The 20,635-nt window shown below is 38.8% G+C and overlaps 1 protein-coding gene across 4 annotated transcripts in view; it reads left to right on the top strand.

Moving 5' to 3' along the window:
- Positions 1-20,635, top strand: part of CDYL (chromodomain Y like) — a 110,780-nt gene that overhangs the window by 41,464 nt on the left and 48,681 nt on the right. For 2 of the 4 annotated variants that reach the window (XM_056331004.1, XM_056331005.1), the window contains exon 2: positions 6,481-7,147. The exons of 1 other annotated variant lie outside the window; for it this stretch is intronic. In XM_056331004.1, coding sequence (XP_056186979.1) covers positions 6,481-7,147 — 667 coding nt within the window. Of the gene's footprint in view, positions 1-6,480; positions 7,148-20,635 lie in introns of those variants that run through there. One more of the 4 variants, XM_056331006.1, reaches the window with a different exon arrangement.

Raw genomic sequence — 20,635 nt, forward strand, 5'->3', positions numbered from 1 at the left:
GTAAGTCATCAAGTTCATGATAAATTATGAGCTTGACTGAGACAATTGTATTTTTATAGGCAACTTGATTAGAAATTTACACAGAGGGTGAATTAAAACTTTAATTATGACCTGCAGGCCAGTATATTAATTGAATGTTGCAGATAGCCACAGCGTTAGCTCTTGCATGACTCGTGTCCAGGAATCCTAAAGGAATGGACAGTCACATTGAAGTAAAGCTTGGGAAAAAGAAATCTTAGTATTCCTTTTAGCACAGTTACTGAATTTTTGGAAGGAGGATTGAGACACGCACGCAGTTCTCTTTATTGCGCTGCTAGCATGAAGGACCACTGGACGTGTATTAGCCCTTTATGTGACTCCTTTCAGACATTAATTTGCTCCAACTTCACTGCGCACGCTGCTTCCTCAAAGGGAGCTTGGGAGTGAGGGCGGGCTGTAAAGCAGTGATCTTGTGTGAACTCATCCTGCTGGTCCCCATTGCCAGGAGGCAGTCAGGTGGGTGAACTCTGTATTGGCAGGCCTTGGGCCAGGTCAGGTGTCACCCCTCATCCCAGAGCTGTCGCTAACCTAACACAAAAGCTGTGTCATCTGCTGTAGCTAATTTGACAGAAAGGCAATAATCTGCCCACATCTGATCTGTACTTGTTACAGCTCTGGCTTCCAGAACAATGTATATAATACAGCTGTTACCATAGCCAGAGTCTCCCGTGCCCTATAGTCACTGGCCAGTCATGCCATAAGGATGCAGAGGCTCAGTTTACAGCAGTTCATCGACTGTTAATCCAATCACTCTGTCCTGCTAATCAAATCAGTCAGTTCCAGGAGCATGTGGCTGCAGGCTTACACGTTCGCTCTCAGGCTAACGTGAATGGAGTAGCGTTGAGCTGCAGTGAAGATGAACTCTAGAATTTATACAGTATCCTAGTGTAATTTTTTAATTATGTTATTTGAACGTAGACCATAAAAATACATATTCGGAATGTATGTGTGTTAAGCCATTTTATAAAATTTACCTGCTGGTGCTGACTGCAGTGAGCAATGCTCTGAACTGGCGTTAAGTCATACTACTGGAAATGACGTATTATCTAATAAAGCATGTACGTGGAAGATTTTAGTGCACGTTTTGCAGACCTTGAGGTGTATTTTGACATCTTCATCAAATTTCTTTTTGAATAACTGTCTTCCCAAAACTGCTTTCTCCTTGTACTTTAAGCAAAACTTGGCACTTAACTGTTTCTATATGTTGTGTGCTGCATTTTTACATGTAGAATGCATTTATTTTATTTACAGTAACAAGCGTTTGATTACCTTTTATCATTGACTTCTGCAAGATTTTAATAAATAGAGGATACAGTCATTCATAAACATTTATGATTTCTTATGGATGATCATTGAAGTCCCATTTCTACACGGAATAGTTTTCAATTTAACCCAGGTGACTACACATATAACACATACATGTGTCTTAAGATTTGCATTTATTCTAGCTTCAGTCTCTGAACTGGGGAGTGCCTACAGTAGTAATTTGGCTCAATTGAAGAAAATCAGTAGAGTGAAGCAGTTGGTGCTGTAACCGCCGCCTCTAAATATTCTGCTGTGCAGCACTTTTATTTTGGACTAGATTTAGTGGAGCCTCTCAGGATCAAATATTTATCCATGCCACAAAGTGCGCTGAAACTGTACAGAGCTGTTACTTGGTTGGACCTGTGTGCCCCTGTAGGGGCTAAAGCATGACAAATAATACCATTGCATTGGTACATCTCCATTTCCATTTTATATTTCTCCATAAAGAATCCATATCATGTATACAAAAACTGGTCTGTGAACAAAACCATTGCACAGTAAGTGGGGATAGCGCAGAGGGGAGAAGGATTTGCTTCTAAACTACACTACTGCTCTGAACCAAAACGCTAATGTAAACATAGCCTGCAGCTAACAGAACAAGGCCTTCGCCTATATTTTACAGACAACAGATAGAGTATGAAGTCAAATAGATTGCATTCTGTTAACTTTAAATTAATTTAGCTTGACAGAGATGAAGATGGGAATGGAAAATGGATTTATGCTAAAGAAGGCAGCGTTCACTGAATATTTACATGCCTGCTTATATGTATATTTTGCTCATTCTGGTTTCCCTGCCCCCCCCCCCCCCCCCAGCTGTACCTTTAATCTCTTCAAATCTTCTGTAAAGTATGATCTTTATGGATACGACATTTACCTATATACACATACACAGAGTGTGCCTTATGTAAGTTTACAAATGTACCCAAATTACAGTGCTTCAGACTGAGAACATCCTTTTGAATTTCATGCTTGCTCTTATTGACCTGAACTAAAGATCTTTCATCGTGGACTAGGGTTCTGTGTCCTTTTTCTGACCGCAGCAGAACGACGAGGTTACAGTACCTGTCCTGCCCATAGGTGCTTGTTTTCCTCTGCTGAAAGTTGCAGTCCACTTAGATGTGTCAGAAAATACCGCGTATGCAGCTGCTCTCCCAACCAGTTATTTCAGGATGCCTACCTTAGCTCAGGTATTCTTAATATCTAAACCAGGTCACTTTGACAGAACTGCATTAGGGAATAATTACACAAGAAGTTGTGCTGACGGATGGGGAGGAGCTGTTGTCTCTAAGCACAGGACCGGGAGGAGCAGTTGCAGCGTTGCCGTTTTCACCTGGTGCAGCTGTAGCCAAACAGCACTTTGGCCTGCAAGCTTACCTGGTTCCTGTCCAGTTTTTGAAGAAGTGTAGATGCCATATATTTTGCTAATAAAAGCAATTAAAATCGAAGTATCTCCTTTCTCAGGGAGAGGAAGCAGACATGAACCAATTCTCACCGCATTCATGGAAGGATGGGAAATGTTGCTGGTTTACAGGTGGAAAATTTCAGGAATAATTTCAGTGCGTGGGTTTATGATTTGGGCACTTCACTGTTGGATTATACCTCTGAACAGGGCATTGTTTTTCTGTCAGTTATTCTGCTGGCTGAGTTTTTGAGCATCATTGATCAGTACCCCATGTGGGGAAAGTGATAACTTGGCATGCTAAAATAAACTGGGAGATGTTATCTTTTGCCAGCCAGATAGTTTGCCTGGTAACTTTCTCTCACACTTGTTTTTTCTTCCCTTTTCCTATCATTTTCCATTTTGTTTTGATTCTTCTACAAAACTTGAAAACTAACCATCGGTGGCAAATCCTGGCAGTACACAGCATTTTAATTACTGAAAATAAATATTACCCCATGGCAGAAGGTATTTGATGCTGTAGAAATGGTAGTTGGCACGAACTAGTTTTCACCAACTTTTCTGGCGTGATTATGGCAAAAGATACGGCCTTGCTCTTCCCCTGGTGCTTAGGGGCGCTCTGCCAGCTTTGAACTCTGACTAACTTGGCGTAGGATCAGAAACGCACCTGCTGGGCTCCAGGGTTATGATGGTGGGGGAGACGCCATACCGCCTGTGTGGATGTTACCTGGCTCTTCCAGCAGGTGATCCGTGCCATCGAACCACACCGTAACTGATGTGTCTGTCAGGAAGCGGGGACATAGACTTGTTTCCCCACCCAGTTAGATTCTTTTTCTCATTTTAATCTTCGGATGTAAATCGTCAGTATTGTCTCGCATTGCATTTCATGTCAAGTCACCACTGTACCCCAAAGCAGAAATGGGCAAATCAGACAGGCTTTCTTTTTCAGTAGGAAAAGAAAGGTACAGGTTTGCAGTCTCTGGTTTTGCCATGGAAGAGTTTAAATAAGCCACCAGTTCAGGATGGATATTCCTATTCCTGTTCTATACTCAAACCCTGTGTGTATTGTGGAAGCATTCCAGTTTCCTCTTCCAAAATCCGGATGAGAAACACTTAATGTAGCTGTTATCATCAGCAAAAGTATTGAGGCAGAATACTCCTGAGCAGTTTTTCAGGTGGTCCTAGGGGAGTTAGACTATAATCGAACTGAGGCAATCCAAAAAGACCCTCACTAAAACTCTGAACCACATGAAAAATTGTGTATCACAGATTAATTGCTGTAATTTTTGTGTTGTAAATAAAACAGAAATAAGATGTCTTCAAGAAGAATTAAAGGCTTGGGGAAAAAAAAATCTCCTTTTAATCAGAAAGCAGTGTCAGACTAGGTTTTGTTGCAGGCTTGGACAATACAGCTAAATATAACAGTCTTCTTTATGCATTTCTGTTTGCTCTATAAATCATCGGGTTGGGAATGGATTTTTGCGTCTCCTGTTCTAGAGTTCATCTGTTATCTCTGCAAGGTGTCTGGTTTTTTGGATGAGAGGGATGGCTTCCTACTTGAAAAGGGCATGTCCTTAATGGGTGGCCTTTCAGTATTGAAAGATGCTAGTAGAACTTTGTGCACAGTAATCGATGCTGTTTGTTACAAAGATTTCCTGCGAGAAAATAAAAATACCTACCTAAAAAAATTGCTAGTAGCAGAGATCTTTCTATCCTTCTCTGAGAATAGTTTTTTTAAATCTATTTTAGAAGGTTGAGAGAGGGAGAGAGGATAAGCAAGACTATAACAGTAACTGCCATTTTGACAGCAGACCAAGTTTGATTTGTGAGTTTGTTTTTATTTTTTAATTTACCATTTCTGGCTTAATACTTGAAGGTCTCTATGAAAAAGAATTTGAAGGCATATTTCTACATAATGACTTATTATTTGGGGTAGCATTTTTATTAAGATGTTATTTAATAAAGTTTCATGGAAAAAGAGTAGTTTCATTTTTCTAGCTGCATGGGTTTTTTAAGTCCAGTAACTTTACTAAAAAATGGAACAACCAGAATAAAGATAGGTTTAATGTATTTTAACTTCTTAAATAATATTTGGACAATTTGTATTTTATTACTCTCTATAAAATGTATTGAACTGTACAACTGAGTAACAAGGTAAAGGTGGAGCTGGTTGTGTTTGGTTTTTATTTGTCTGTTGTTGTTTTGGTTGGGTTTTTTTAAGACCTTTGCAAAGAGAGCTGTGCAACATCTTAATGACAGGACAGCATAGTACAATACCTGCAGGGTGTCGCATGAAGTTGTACAATATGTAGTTATATTGCTACTGAGATTATAATAATAGTAATCATTTAACCTCAGTGTTGAAAACCAGGCAGTACATTATGGTAATATGCCACATATAAAACTGAAGTGCACCCGTAAGAGAATCTGTCGTCAACAGTCATATGATTCGGTAATGAATCATACCATATATGTGTACCATATATATGTGTACCATACATACCTGAATTTTCCTTCCATCCTTCCAAACCGTTGTGTGACATTCCGTTTGTTTAACACACTAGTCGTCAGAGTTTCTCCTCGGTACATGTCACGTTAGCTTACCTGCGTGGTCCTTGTTCATGAGGGGCTACCAGTTACATTAATAAGTGATAGTCTCATCTCTCCCTCCCCTTTTGTTGGTTTGTTGGGTTTTTTTTATTTGTTTGCTTGTTTTTTGGGGTTTTTTGTTGATTTTCTGTTTGCTTTGTAGTTGGGTTTTTTTAAATAACCAAAAGGAAGATAGACAAGGGGAAAAAAGCTGTATTGGTCCCATAAGTGAAATGAAGTGGGCTGGAGGATTTACCAGAAAGATCAGCCTGGGTAGGGAAAATGAAATAAAAAGGAGAAATCCTGAGACTAGCCTTACCCTTACATCTCTTTTCTGTAAAAGAATTCCCTTTCTGCCGGACTAGCATGACTGGCATGAGTTTTGGTATGAGGCATGAGCCTCTGTTCCTGCAGCTGCTGCTGTCTGCCCTGTCTGCTTTACCCCACTGCCTGAATTCCTCTAGCCTGTGGGTCCCATGTGCAGTTGGAGCATGTGCATGCTTAATACTTGTGACATAAATACCATCTCTATTTGCAGATAAGTGAGGCATGGTAATTTGTTCAAGTATGTGTATCAAATACTCTGGCCAAAACAAGTTCTCTGTTTTCACAAGAAGAACAGCCTCTAAAGAAAATCTTCCATATTTGACCCAATTTCTGAGCTGTACCATATTGTCCCTGGTAGCTAAAGGATAGCTCACTGTAAGTAAGAGATTCTCGTGTATGGCTTATGCTAAGCAAGCAAATTATTCAAACAATATCAAATTGATAAGTTTTGTAAGGTAAACTCACTGTGTTTACATAGCATATTTAAACATGGTCTCTATATTTGGAGAGGGAAGTCCTATCCATGTTGAAGTTAGAATCAAAACTTTGCTGGGGCCAGTGCTGATTGTCAACTGTAATGTGTCATATTCTGATTTTTGTGCATGCAAAACACTTACTGAAGAACAATTTCGGAACATCTTTTATGAGGTGGAAGTAAACAGATGAAGTTTAAAGAGAGGAATTTCCAGTCAGCAGTGAAAGACTGTCAGCTATAGAGCTACGATACAGAATTACAGAACTACGAACAAATGACTTGCATGCAGGTTGCTCACTTGAGATGTATATCTGCCCCTGTCTAATGTTTAATTTTCCTTTAACAGGTAGAGAGAATTGTTGACAAGAGGAAAAACAAGAAGGGAAAAACAGAGTATTTGGTGCGATGGAAAGGATATGACAGTGAAGATGACACTTGGGAGCCAGAACAGCACCTTGTTAATTGTGAGGAATATATACATGAATTTAACAGACGCCACAATGAAAAGCAGAAAGAAAGCACATTAACCAGGACAAACAGGACCTCTCCAAATAACGCCAGAAAACAAATTTCTAGATCTACCAATAGTTCTTTTTCAAAGACATCTACTAAATCTTTAGTTATGGGTAAAGATCATGAGTCAAAAAATAATCAACTCTTTTCTGCCACCCAGAAGTTCCGGAAAAACAATTCACCGTCTCTTTCTGGAAGGAAAAATATGGACCTCGCAAAATCAGGTATTAAAATCCTAGTGCCCAAAAGTCCAATTAAGAGCCGGACAACAGTTGATGGCTTCCAGAATGAAAGCCTGGATAAAATGGACCATATAGAGCAGGATCAAGAAGACTCTGTAGCACCAGAAGTAGCAGCAGAAAAACCAGTGGGAGCTTTATTAGGACCTGGTGCAGAGCGTGCTAGGATGGGGAGCCGGCCAAGGATACATCCATTAGTGCCACAATTGCCAGTGCCAGTAACAGCCACAATTGCATCAGCATTAACAATAAATGGAAAAGGTATGTGTACGAGTCGGTCATTTTTGTGTGGATTTTTCATTTGACTGATCTTTTTTGCTGTTCAGATGCAAAAAAATTACCCGCTCTGTTTCAACCATGTTAAATCAAGTCTGGAGAGCTTCACAGCTTTTTTTTACATAACTATATGACTACAAAGCCATTTTGATTTTTGCCAGCTTTTGCTTTCCTTGCAGAGATTCATTGGTATCTGTGTTTTCAGAATCACCATAAAATACACCTGTGTTTGCCTTGACATTGTGTGGTACATCTATTCAGTGTACCATTTGCAGAGATTATATCATTGCTTTAAGTTTATTTAAATAGTCTCATTTTGTACGAATGTTAGAAAAATTAATTATGGAAATAGATGAACAGTGTGAACAGGGATTCTTCATAACATTTTACATACCAATTTTGTTACAAATATTGCCTGGAAAAAAACTTGTGAGGATTTTGTTGCTTAAAAAAATGAAGTTGGTAAGTTTTGTTTCAGCGAAAATTTGAACCAGTTGTGGAGATACATATGCCTTCTGCCTGGATTGAATCTGTCTTCATTATATTTTATCAATATTTTGTTGTTTATACCTCATTTGATATTGAGAGCTTATTTAGGTTTGATGCCTGGTTTGCTAATATCTTGGTAGATGACAGTTCATTCAACTTTACTGTAAAATTTGTGATACCAAAAAACCCAAACTGCTTTTGTGGGAGGAAGCTGTTTGTTCCCCCCACCCAGCTGAGACCCTTGTTGAAGACTTCGTGGTCCTCATTCTTGTGCTCCAAACCCTTGTTCTTCCCCGACAGATCCAGGTTGTTGTGTAGTCGCAGATGTTCTTGTAAGCATGCTTTCGAGGCTAAATTCTCAAGTGTAATACTGCATCCTCAAATAAAATGCAGCGGGTAAAGTCTGCAGGTATGCTATTCATGATGTTTCGCTGGGAAAATTGCTTGGAAATCAAGGGCTGGGCCTGCCAAAATGACTGACACAAACTAAATAGGCAAAAAATGTGTTGCAGACTTTGGGAGAATTTGCGTTGGGTGCTCCACTGTTGCTTGCGTTCAGATTTTCTGGAAAAACAGCTGCAGCAGGAGAGGTTGAAAAGCAGTGGGCAAGGCAGGGGTGTGCTCCTGGAGCTGTGGTGTCAGGTCATGGGCCAACCCGTTTTGCTGCAGATGAGCTAGGTAACCATGGTAATGCACACGCGGATGCCAGGAATATCTCTTCCTTTGCATGGGCTGAAGAAGGAATGTAAATCTTAGAGGATGTAAACAAAGCTGGAGGGGAAAATGCAAGAAGTGCCAGTATGTGAGTTTTCTGAGTAGGTGAGGTAGAGGAGTGTGTTTGCACATGTGATGGTTTTGTGATAATTAATATGCATTTTGGAGTGTGGTGTTGGTTCCTAGTGGAGTGATTGATAAGCGCTGCTGCCTTCAGTGTCCTGTTTTTTTGCCTCACAGCGTTCAGAAACAAAAAAGGAAAACAAAGGACCTTCTTGGGTAGATCAGTCACCAGAAATGATTAAATCATTCCCACCAACCTTTCGCTCTGGTAATATGGTGGTACAGCGAGGGCCCAGTTACAGGGCATTACGTGGAAGTGGGAAGACCTGCACAGGAATGGTAGTGACACATAAAACATGAGCTGAGGTGCATTTATCCATTTCACTGAGATGTTACAATTTCCTGAGCTGCCACCACTTCCTTCAGCTCTTCTTAGGCATTTATCTGGGCAACTAACAATGAAAGCTGTCGGCTGACCCTAGGGATGATGGCAATGTGGGATTTTCCTCATACTTTTCTTTTCACAAGATCTTAAGGTGTAGAACAAAAAGAGGAGAGCCAAGAAGATAGTCACAATATGTGGTTGCCCAAAACCACACAATATGTTTCCACCTTCTGTCTGCTGATGGAGAGATGTTAGTACAAGAACATAAACTGAGGCATTCCCTCTCTGTTCTGATACACCAGTGCCAATCCCCAAGCTGAGCTGTGCAGTCTGCTCGGAAACGGATGCTAAATACCCAAATTATTATGGCTTTGCAGGTGGTTATGCTCATCTGCTACACTTTTGGGGGTAACATCCAAATTACACAGTAATTCTCTGATTGTAAAAGTTGGAAGCAAAGTTGCAAAAGAAAAATACTTTTCTTTGCATTTATGTCTGACATCAGTCGGTTTTCCTAGCTTTTTAGGATTTTTTGGACAGATAGGTTTCTCCAGAAGCCCAGGCTCCAACTCGGCCATTCTGCACGGCCAGAGTGGACCTTTATTTAGACAGAAGTGCAGAGAGGCAGCCCTGTCACCCAGAGCTAGCCTGGCCTTGGAGCTTCCCGAGCTCACACGTTCTCTGTCTCTTCATTAAAGCTGTACTCTTCTCCTTGCTGTTTTTAGCTTCACGCTGCTATTCATTAAAAATGTAGTAAATTGATGCTTCCCTCCCTCCCCTGCAAGGGGCTGTCACGGTTCAGGATCCCATTTTGCTTCTTACTCAGGACATTCCTTCTGTCTTAAATGGACACCTCATCACATTCTCAACACCACATGAGGAACCAGGGAGATATTCATTGCACAGAAACGCCATCAATTTCGTACCCTCATCTTCATACGCACCAGATCTGACATATTAATAATACAGATGATAGATCTGGCATTTGGAGCATTCTTTCCAAACTTCCCACCTCCTCCGCATACACCTTCTGTTAATTGTAAGAGTTCCTACTTCCACATGGAGGATGCTGTCAGGAAGACAGAAGTGTGTTTTGAAAAATAACTTTTTACTTCATCTAGTTTAGGGATTTTTTTTTTTTTGTCAAAAAATTTTTGTTGGAAAAACCCAGTTAGTCAAAACAAAATCCTAATTGGATAGCATAATTCTGAAAAATTCTAATTCAGTTCAGTGTAATTCTATTACACTTCAAAAAATTTTAGACAACTTTTTCAATTAAAGCTGATTTGATTTTGACTTTTTTAAAGTAATATTGGAAAAATAATTTAAAATGTTAACATGAAAACAGTGTTCTTACTGTTGAGATTATTGCTGTGACTGCTTTTGAATTGTGTGACTCCTGTTGGTTTTAGTCCTAGTTCAGGATGGCGAAACTCTTCAGCATTTAGTCTGTTCTTTGTTTTCCCCAGACTTGATTTTATATTTTTTTTAATTTCATTTGTAATAAAAGTACACACCATGCAAAAAAACTCGTATGCATAGGAAAATCCCATGATTGCAATTACTTGGAAATATTAGCATTATTGTAGCACCTAGTCCTGCTTTTCATGAGACAAACTGCCATGATGCCGTTCTTGTTCCAAAGTTCCTACGGTCTCAGAAAAGGCAACCTGCAAATATTTATTCAAATATGCAGGGGTACCAGGGGAATAAAATAACAGTGATGTTTGCTCTGGGAGTTGGTGGTTTCAGCACACTAAAATCTAGCTGCTATCCAAAGTATATTTTTTAACAAAGGAAACCATTGTATTGAATGTTCATACTTTAAAGGCTTGGCCTTGAAAACAGACACAATGGAGTAATATACTGCATACGAGTCTAAGAAGGATGATATATGGAAAAAGTGGGAATGGGTCACTGAATGAACGTTGCTGTAGTTCTGTTTTTCTGAAATATGTGGTCATCATCAGCTGTTACTAAAAGTTATAGAAGCGATCCTGAAATGGATGAATTAACAGGAAAACACCACTGAAGAACTGAAATGTTATGGAAAAGATGTTAATGGCGCCTACAGGCAATGGATATTACTCAAAACTAGGCAAGACAAAAAGTGGTCTCATGTCTAACAATGGGGTTCTGATACCTTTAAAGTTTTTGAAAGCTTCCTTCATCAAAATTGAATGAAAAAATAGCTTTGAAATTTTAATGCAAATGTTTTAGGCACAGTACGCTCATAATATCCAGGGAAGTTCTGTAATAGGGTACAAAAGAAGTGAAACTGTAAAGGAAATTTAATCTGCCAGTCACACAAGGCTAGAGAGTTGTCTTGCAATTTTTGAAAGGACTAAAAGACTGAATTGATTGTTCATCTGCAAAACTTGACCATAAACCAGGTGAATACCATTGCTTGGCAAATTTTAGTATTGTTTTTTTCTGGGTCACCTTATGGTTGCTACTGTTTTTATTCAGCTAACAGTGTCCAACATGTGGATGTAATTGAGAACAAATGCCACAAGAAAGGAGATTTGGGGCAGAAAGGCATGCAAAGCTCAAAGTATAAAATGAGCAAGAAAAGCACATCTAGCTGCATATGTTGTTATAATTAGAATAAGGCAGGGTGGTGGCTGGCATACAGGAAGAGAAGAAATACAAGAAATACAGTGAATTACATCACTTGTGAGACAGACAAGCACCACCAGTGTGCACAGTGGCATTAGCATCTCCTCCTTGCACGTATTAGTTCAGCTGAATAACTTGCAGGAGCAGTGGGCTGTCTGACAATACAGAGATTATTGCGGTATATCACCCTACAAAGAACAAGGGTGTCTGCTGATTTTTCAGTTGGATAATGGTGCTGGTTTTATCTCAAAACAATGGTATTAGCACCAAAAGAAAAGCCAGGCGTCAGGAAAAAAAAAAAATGACTGAAATTGAGTTTTGTTTGTTACCTGTTCTGTGCCTTACCCAAAGCAGCTTATGAGATTAAAAACCACAGATTCGGAAAACCGAAAGCTGCTCTAATGCCCAAGGAAAATAGCGTCTGTTGTTTAAGTGCGTCTGATAGCTTTAGTCTCAATAGGAATCAAGCAAGTGTAGAAGTGCTTATGGAGGCAACTGGAAGTGGGGAGAACATACATTCTCAATACAATACCAAGCTGAGCTGGAAGGTGTTCAGCCACCGCCTGTTCCTTAGGGTGAAGGGAGCTCACCCAGTTCCCTCCCAAGCTCTCCCAGTTACTTTCTTCCCTCTCCCCCTATGTGCCTGGGTGTTGGGCTTTCCATGAAGAGCAGACTACTGTCACCAGCACAACTCATTAGGCCACCCTAAATAGAATCCCATGGGAAGAGCATAGCAGTTGACAAAGGTGCCGTTGGGTGTGAACCACATTAATTGTCCAGGGACCACAAGCTATGCACATAAGCCTCTCAAAAAGCAAAATGAAGAGGAGAGTTGCAGAAATTCATTGCTCTGTGAATTAGAGTGGACAGTACAACTAAAGGAAAGTTGGGGTGCTGTGTTAAAGTTTTTCAGATTTCCTTTCAGCATCCTGGAAAGATAGAAGCAGCTTTGAGCCCTCCTTTTGTTTGTTTTTGTTTTGGTTAGGTAGTAAAATGTAATCGCAAAAGAGCCCTAAGACAGGAACTTCCTTTTTCAGTGTTTGTATACTGCACTTGAAGGGTGGCTTGATCTCTGCTGAGTGATCTGGAAAGCAACCAAGTGTTTTATGAGTACAAACAAAAGCCTATGAAATGAGTTAAAATCCTTGTAAACCCTGCCTAACTTCTGAAATCACTGGTTAAACTTCTTCGTCAAATGCAGCAGTGTGTAATTTTCTATCTTTGATTGTGTATGCATTTAGCAAATCACTTAAGAGTAAAAAGTAAACCAGTTTTCATTTAATCAACCTTAAAGACACCTTTGTGGGGTTTTTTTTTCAGAAGTTGCATTTCATTTAGATCTTATTCCTTAAGAGTTCACATTATATACTTCCCTTATGCACTGTACTGCAACATTTTAACCTACTGTCAAATTTTCCATCTGTATTACTAAGTCATTTTCAAGATCTTCAGCTTCTTTACTCTTAACTAAAATAATATTCTGAAATTATTGCCAGTGTCTTGTTTATCTGTATTTTTCTGGCTCAATATAAATGCAAAGGTGTTAAGTGATATGGTAGACCGAATAGTCGGTATTATGTGGAAAACTGATCTGTTATTCCATACTGGTCTGGGTTTTGTCACCCCTCTGCCTTGTTGCTAGTGCAGTTTCTGGTCCAGATTGTTGTTACTTTACATGGTGCTGCAGGATTGAGAACTTGTGAAAAATCTCTCTTCTGCAGGGGCATATTGGTTTATGTCAAGAGATTACCATCATCATAATTGAGGATTTAAGTGCAGCGTTTGCTTGAGTTTTAAGGCTGTTTTCTTGAGAACATAAGTGCTCATAACATAAGAACATAAGTGAGTGCTTTCTTCCTTTTTCTGCCTTCTGCCATCCTCCACTACTTAGGACAGAGATGCTTCGGTGGGATGCTGCATTGGTGTAGCTTTTGATAGAGCTAAGCTGGTGTAAAATGTAGCTACTTTGAGAAGAGTGGTCCCATTCCTTTCCCCTGCCTCCCCAACCCCCGGTTATAATATGGCCTAGTCAACTGCTCCTTTAAGTACAGGCTTATTTTTATCAGCCTTCTGGAAGTGACAATGAGGGAAAGGATGTGTCCCTGGGGAGGGAGACAGAGGCATGCTTTTTCCTTGTTTTAATTCTGTCCCTGAATAACTAATGGAGAAACTCTGGATAAAATGTATGTTAAAAAAAAAAAAAAAGGGCCGGGGGGGTAGGGGTGGGGAGTTCTTAAGAAATACTCAGTTTGGACATGAAATCCTCAATCTAAGTTGATAAAAACCCCTGTCATTTTTCACTGAAATTTGTATTACACCTCCTGGCCCAGTGGTAAACATAGAGCTCTTAGCTGTGCCGTTCTTCTGACACTGCACTGGCTTACATGGACTAAGGATCTGGAGTCTAAATCTCTCTTGACTACTCAGATGGGGTCAGTAACGATCAGCTTTCACATCCTCCTACAGTACTTGTACCAACACGAGACAAAAGTAATTTCTGAGGACGTTTGTCATACCTGCTATGTAAAAACTTAGGAAAGGTGAAGCACAAGGAAGCAAAGGCTCTGTTGACAAGGCTGGCTTTCAACCTACTTTGCATGCAAATCTGCACAGAGAAAATGTGTTGAAGGTCAGACTGAATGATAGAACAAAAATCTCGAGCTAGGTTTTTTTTCTTCTACCGCTCTTAAAATGTAGAACTTCAGAACAGTTTCTGATAATACAGCAGAAGTGTGAAGTGCAATCAGAAATACTCATGTTGTGCCTTTTGCAGTTGTGCCTGGCAGAGTAACCAGCAACACTTCTTGTCTCTTGCTGTTTCAGTTTTTTAAAAAGTTACATCTCCCGTCTCTGTTAAGGCTGTGAAGTGGATAGAATGCATGTTTGCTAAGGAGATTGTCATTATGAATCTGTGTTGTCTTGCAAAGAAGATCAGTCTTAATAGACTGATACAAAAATCCGTAAATAACGGACCAAAACAATCGTAATATGGTTCAGGGAAGATTTGCCTAGATCACAGTATCTACTTAAAATAAAAAGTCCACAAATAGACTGTTACAGGTGGGATAAAATATCATAGAATTAGTAAACAAACTCTTTCAGTTATTTTCCATGAATGCTTGTGAAAGAGAGAAAAATGTTAGATTCAAGGAGGTGCAAAACTGAGATTAAAAAAAATAAATAAATTTAAAGCTAGCTGCTTGGATAACAAAAAAAAAAAAGCTTTGCGATTTACAGGTGATTACAAAAATATCATTTTTATGAGAACTAATGAATAGCTGGATCCTGTGTTGCCCTGGGATAGCTGTACTTACTACCCAGCCAGACAAGTTGCAGCATTCAAACTGGCATAATTATGATCCAAACCTGCTGCTTTGAGTTATTGATAATAACATAGCAAAGTACTATTATTTAAAAGAAAATTAATACAGAGGCCATACTTTTGTGATACGGTACGCATATTTTCAAATCAAACAAAGATATCTAAATTATCTGCTATACATGCCATTTATATTGCATATATAAGTATTTAAGAACACACATTAAAATGCATTAGGCCACAAATTATCAAACAGTTAATTCTACTCTAGTAACTGTTTTCTTAATTTTGCAATCTTAGAATACATAGAACAGCTTTTGGTTTTTCTTTAGCAAGTATTTTTAATTTAAAATGCTTTAGAGTTTATTATATTTTAGATGCCTTTAAAGAAACGAAAGAAAATCATAAACGTTAGTGCTTTGAACTAGCATAATCTATTTGAACACAACTGAAAACTGGGAAGGTCTTCAGATTTAGTGTGGAAGAAACAGAGGAAAGAGAGCATCTTACTATTGTGTTAAGAGTTCTTTGAACATCTCTGTGAAAGATTCATAAAGAAGTACAGATTGTCATTTATTTTCTTTGAAAATATTCCTTGAAAGAGGCAACTGAAGAAAGTAGTTGTGCTTCGAAAGGCTACTGAGAAACTGGCTGGGAAGGTGGAAAACAGGGAAGGCTTTTAATGGTTTGTTGTAGTTGTGTCAGAAGGTTAACAGTGGGGTGTCATAAGATTCTGTAATAGCATCTGTGCTTATTTATATTTATTAGTGATCTTTTTAAATTGCAGTGAGCAGAAAAGATTCAAAATTTGCGAAGAAACACTTACTTATTCCTGAAGACGTAAGAAATTAGAAGCTTTAGAGGAGCATATCTAAAGTGGGAGGCTAAGTAAAGTGATGAACAGCAGGAAGATAACTTGACTGATTGTTTTCCTTGCTGGCTCCTAAACAGAGTTTTGAACCTGGGATGCAGATAGGAGTTACCTACACACTGCTAAGGGCAAGTCCAAGAAGGCTTGGCCTATTATTGGATTAGGAAGCTCTCAAGGTTTCTCTGTTGTATCACACACTTTCGTCATTACTCTTCAGTCAGGTTTGGTGTATTGGCTGGCATTGTGTCTTCCATGCCTTCGCACTGCCGTCCCTCAGATTTCAGCCTGGATTGCTGTATCATTCTTAAGTTGGGCTAGAATGAGAGGGAGTAGAGAAACCAGCTGGCAGCCTGTCAGGCTACTAACATGTGAGATGTGTGGAAGTGGACTTCCAATGTATACACAGTTGGAGAATCTAGGCGAAACCATTGGTGAAAACTGGTACAACAGGAATGAAGTATATAATAAATAATAATAGTAGTAGTAACAGTGATAATAAATAATGTATCTGAAGGGAATACTGAAAAAAAACCTAGAGAAGAGACCAATTATAGACACAATGAAATAATGACTGATATAGCTGGAAATTTCTATTCTGGAATTGAATGATTAAGACAAGGGGACATCTAAAGAAATCAAAGGGTGTCACATTCAAACCAGAAAGATAATAGCTTTTGATGTGGCTTCCATTTAGTCCTGAGAACTGTTTGCTAATACAGATTTGAGTCCAAGACATAAAGAGATAATGACCATTTTGAAAAATGGTAGGCATTCGTAATGGGAATTAACTGTATTTATAGGAATGGTATAATTTTACAAAAAATGTAAGTTCACTTGCTTTAGAAGTAAGGAAACGTTTTGTAACATACCTGAAATTTGTAATTCAGGGGGTTTTATAGCTCTTTCTGCATTGTTAGACACTACTATTTATGGATTAATTCACTCAACTATTCTTTATGAAATTACTTTTATACTGTGCAGTCGTTCAGAGATTCTAACCATTGCCCTGTTAGAATATTAAGACAAGCATTGGAAAAGCAGTAATAAGGTGGAGATCTGGTCTGGTTCCTGCTGAGGTCCTTACTGTGAAGTACCTTTCTTTATTCTAGTTCCATATATGACGTCCTTTAAAAAATGCTTAGGGAACTGTATAAAACAATCATTTGGGGGAAAAAAAACACCACACAATTTGGATGCTTTAAGTAAAGAAATACTGATTTTCACTCATTCTTTTAGTCAGCGCAAAAAAGCCCTCCAGTGTAAACAGATCTGTTACGTTGTATTTTCCCCTCATCCCTTTGCTTGCTGGACAGATTCAAATTCCGTGGGCACTTTTGAGAGATACAGGAATGAGTTGGAACCAACTGTAAATATACAGCTAACTTATTTTACCAGGCATAAAACTTCATTGACATAGGTAATTTTAAAATAATTTTCCACATATGGAAAGAATATCCTGCTAGGGCTTCTCTTAAAGTTGGTGATGGTGTGAAGATGTGTTTGTGGCAGTGCTTGACAAAACCCTTTCACCGAGGAATTCAAAGATAGGGTTTTTTCTTATGTTAGTACAAGCAGGAAAATGTGCTAATAATGGGCATTTCGAACAATTCACTGTGTATTTTGTGCTTTTCTGTTTTCATTTCTGAATACAAAGGATGACAGATTATTCTGCATTCTTTAGAGAATCATCTATTTTTACTTAAGTATTGTGTAGGCAATTAGCTTGAAAACCTGTTTTAAATATTTAAAAGTTTGTACAAAACACAGGTTACATTTTTGATTGCTATTATTGAAAGCTAGTGAGACATTTTGTTTTCTTGTTGCTTTGCTTTGCACATTGATGGTGCTTTTTGTTCCATTAGCTTTATTGCATCATGTATAGTCAGTTAAGTTGGGGCTGTTTTTAGAAATTGCCCTTCTGAGCACAATGGAGCAGCAAAACCAATTTTTAAGTATGGTAGAAGGAGAAAAAAATTTAAACATACTGCTTATCTCATGTTATTGTAGGAAGCAGAGAGTTTTCCATTTTAAAAAAGGTAAAAATCAATCAATAAATAAATCTTACCATTAATAATAAACTGTGTATTTTGTAATAACTATACTGTCAGAGAATACATTTTCTTAAACGATCATGTGGTATTAAGATAGTGATGACAGTAAATGGAGTGGCTGCCCAAACTGTGGGTTAGGATCCAGGACCTATTCTGGAATAAGTACTCTGAAATGAGGGGTTTCCAAGCTTGATTTAGTTCTACTTGATGTTTCTGCTCTTGAGAATCAGAGGAAATGTTTATTTCAAAGGTTTTCTTTCTCTTTCTGGAATGCTAGATTCAACAGACCCTTTAGATGTTGTAAAGTAAAAGGAAAAAGTAACAAGTATATTATATTTAATAAGCTTTGAAAGCAAGGGGTAAAATTATTCAAGCATGAGTGCCTTCAAGACACATTAGAAATCAATGGTATACTTTTTTTTCTTTCCTCCCAATTGACAGTTTAGATACCTATTGTATTTATTGACCTCATGGGGAAGTGCTCATGCTCTGCATTTTTGGAAATCAGATTCTTTTGATTGGCATTTCCAAACACAGGTGTAGCTAGCTAACATTAAAGGTCAATCTAGAAGTCTTCTGGTAAAGTAATACAAGCCAGAACAATCGGTATCCCTCGCTGATCTTTATTTTTTGGCTTGCTGGGAAACTTTGAGAAGAAAATGGACTTGTTACAGTGGTATGCTAAGATACTTTGCTCTTAAGTCCTTTCTCTTCTAGTATTAAGTTTTACTCTGGCACAGTGGTCATCTTCAAGAAATCGTTTTTCCTCTTGTTCTCTTGTTTAAGGGTTCCCTGTTTATGTTTTGTTGGCATTTCAAACTGGAAATTTGAAATGTCATCTTATTATTGAAAAAGATATATTGGTAGATTAGTGATTCATGCATGAAATGTTAAGGAGCACTCCATGCTCTATTAGATGCTATGCATATAAATAATAGATAATTTTTTAAACAAAATAATGGAAGACATAATTGCAGTTGTGTGAGCTTTCTTTTTGAAGACAGTGAATTCTTATAATAGAGTTGCATTTATTCTCAGGGGTTTTTTAATTATTTTGTTTTCTGTTTTCAGATTCTTGGTATGAAGTCTGATACCAAATTAATTTCTTCTATCATACTTGTTTTAGATTGTGGCAGGTGAAATTTAGGCCCCAGTGAAAGTAATACAGCTCTCTAGATTCTTTTCAGTTAAAGTGTAATATGAAGAACTTGTTACTGAACTATTGTGTATTATAAATTACAAACCTAGTTGGGTAGTGTAATACGAATAGGCCATATACTTAAATGTGTTCAGGTTTAAAAGGGTGGGAGTAATGCTAAACAAAATTTACTTCAGGATAAACAGGTGTAAAGGTCAGTAGGTGGGTCTGTAGTTGACCTGGCATTAACATCTTTATGCTTTTTCTGTAATTTTGTCTAATATTTTAATATTTAGCCAGTGTAAGAATCAGCTATGCTATGACAGTCTAAGAACTTAGTTAAACTCGATGGTCACATTTTCAAATGTTTCAGCCTTTTATGTGTTAGTTTTTTAAATATATATTTTTAAGATACTTAAATATTAGCCTATTTTCTTGCTATAAGTACTTCATATACTCTTTGGATAGGCTTTACATTCTTTGAAGAATCCAAAAAGAGAAATCCATTATACCGGGGCAATTTTTGACGGGTTTTAATTACAGTTTGACTATGTATTTCTATATATCTCTCTCTCTTCCCCCTCCCCCCCAGCTGTATGGGCTCATTGGCTTCTCTGTCCCCTGGCTGAGCCCTGCTGTCATCCTAGCACCCTCGCCTAAGGGACGTTACCCGCTGTCCCCCTGCCCGGCGAGGAGGGATGTGCGCAGGAGTGAGTTTGGCAGCACTGCATCAGGGTTAGGGAAGGCCCTTGGGGAGGCTGTTGGAGCCTTCAGATGATAACTGAGATACTCCAGTATCCCTGGCAATCCTCAGCAGTTAAGGAGGTTTTCTGTTGGTTGCAGAGGGATGTTTATGAGATGTGTACTTTTCTAGTTGTGTACTTTTACAGACCTTGTTTATAGGTCAGTAAGTTCCTTGGTATGTGTCCAGTTTTCACAGATACTCTTGTAATTCTGCTCCAGTTGTTTTGTGGCTTCACTTAGAAGGAGTAAAAACTTTTTGTAGGGGTGAGGTTGGGTAGGTAAATTGGTTTAGTGTGCTTTTTTCTTTACATTTAGATTTTGCAGAAATTGCTGTGAAATCGTAGAACTGCTCTGCCCAATGTTTGTTTGCGCCTCAGATTGGTCTTGTTTACATCAGTTAGATACTGTGAAATGGACGTTTTGATCCGACACATTACTTACAGTACTACTTCGTAGTATCTCGTTAGTGGTAGCCTTGGCTACAGTGATCACAGTATTGTGGCGTCTGGGATCCTGCTGAGCATGCTGAAGGTTGGTACTAAGGCAAAGGTTTTAGATTTTAGAAGAGCAAACTTCAGCTTGCTCCGAGCTCAGTTGGGAGGGTTTCCATGGGAAGCTTCCATGGGGGATAAAGGAGCTAGCGAGTGCTGGCAGTTTTTCTAGTAATCTCTCCTGGAAGCACAAAACCAGTTCATGCCCTTTAAAGGGAAGGGAAGTAGATGGACCAAGAGACCCCCTTGGCTTAGCTGCGAGCTTCTGAGTCTGCTCAAAACCAGAAGAGAGGTGTACCAGAGCTGGAAAAGCAGACAAATACCGGTTGGGAACTACAAGGGCATTTGCCAGGGCTTGCAGAGATGCAGTTAGAAAAGCAAAAGCTCAGGTCAAATTGAAGGTGGACAGAGATGTCAAAAGCTACAAGACAGGGTTCTTCAGGTACGTAAACCACAAGCAGAAAGAGAAGGAAGATACTGGCCCACTGTTGAACGTGAGAGGTGAACTAGTCAGCAGCGACGCTGAGAAGGCAGAGGTTCTCAATGCTTTCTTCCCCTCTGCCTTCCCCGGCACTGCTGGGCCCCAGGC

The sequence above is a fragment of the Falco biarmicus genome, chromosome 3, assembly GCF_023638135.1.
Source record: "Falco biarmicus isolate bFalBia1 chromosome 3, bFalBia1.pri, whole genome shotgun sequence".
Taxonomy (NCBI): domain Eukaryota; kingdom Metazoa; phylum Chordata; class Aves; order Falconiformes; family Falconidae; genus Falco; species Falco biarmicus.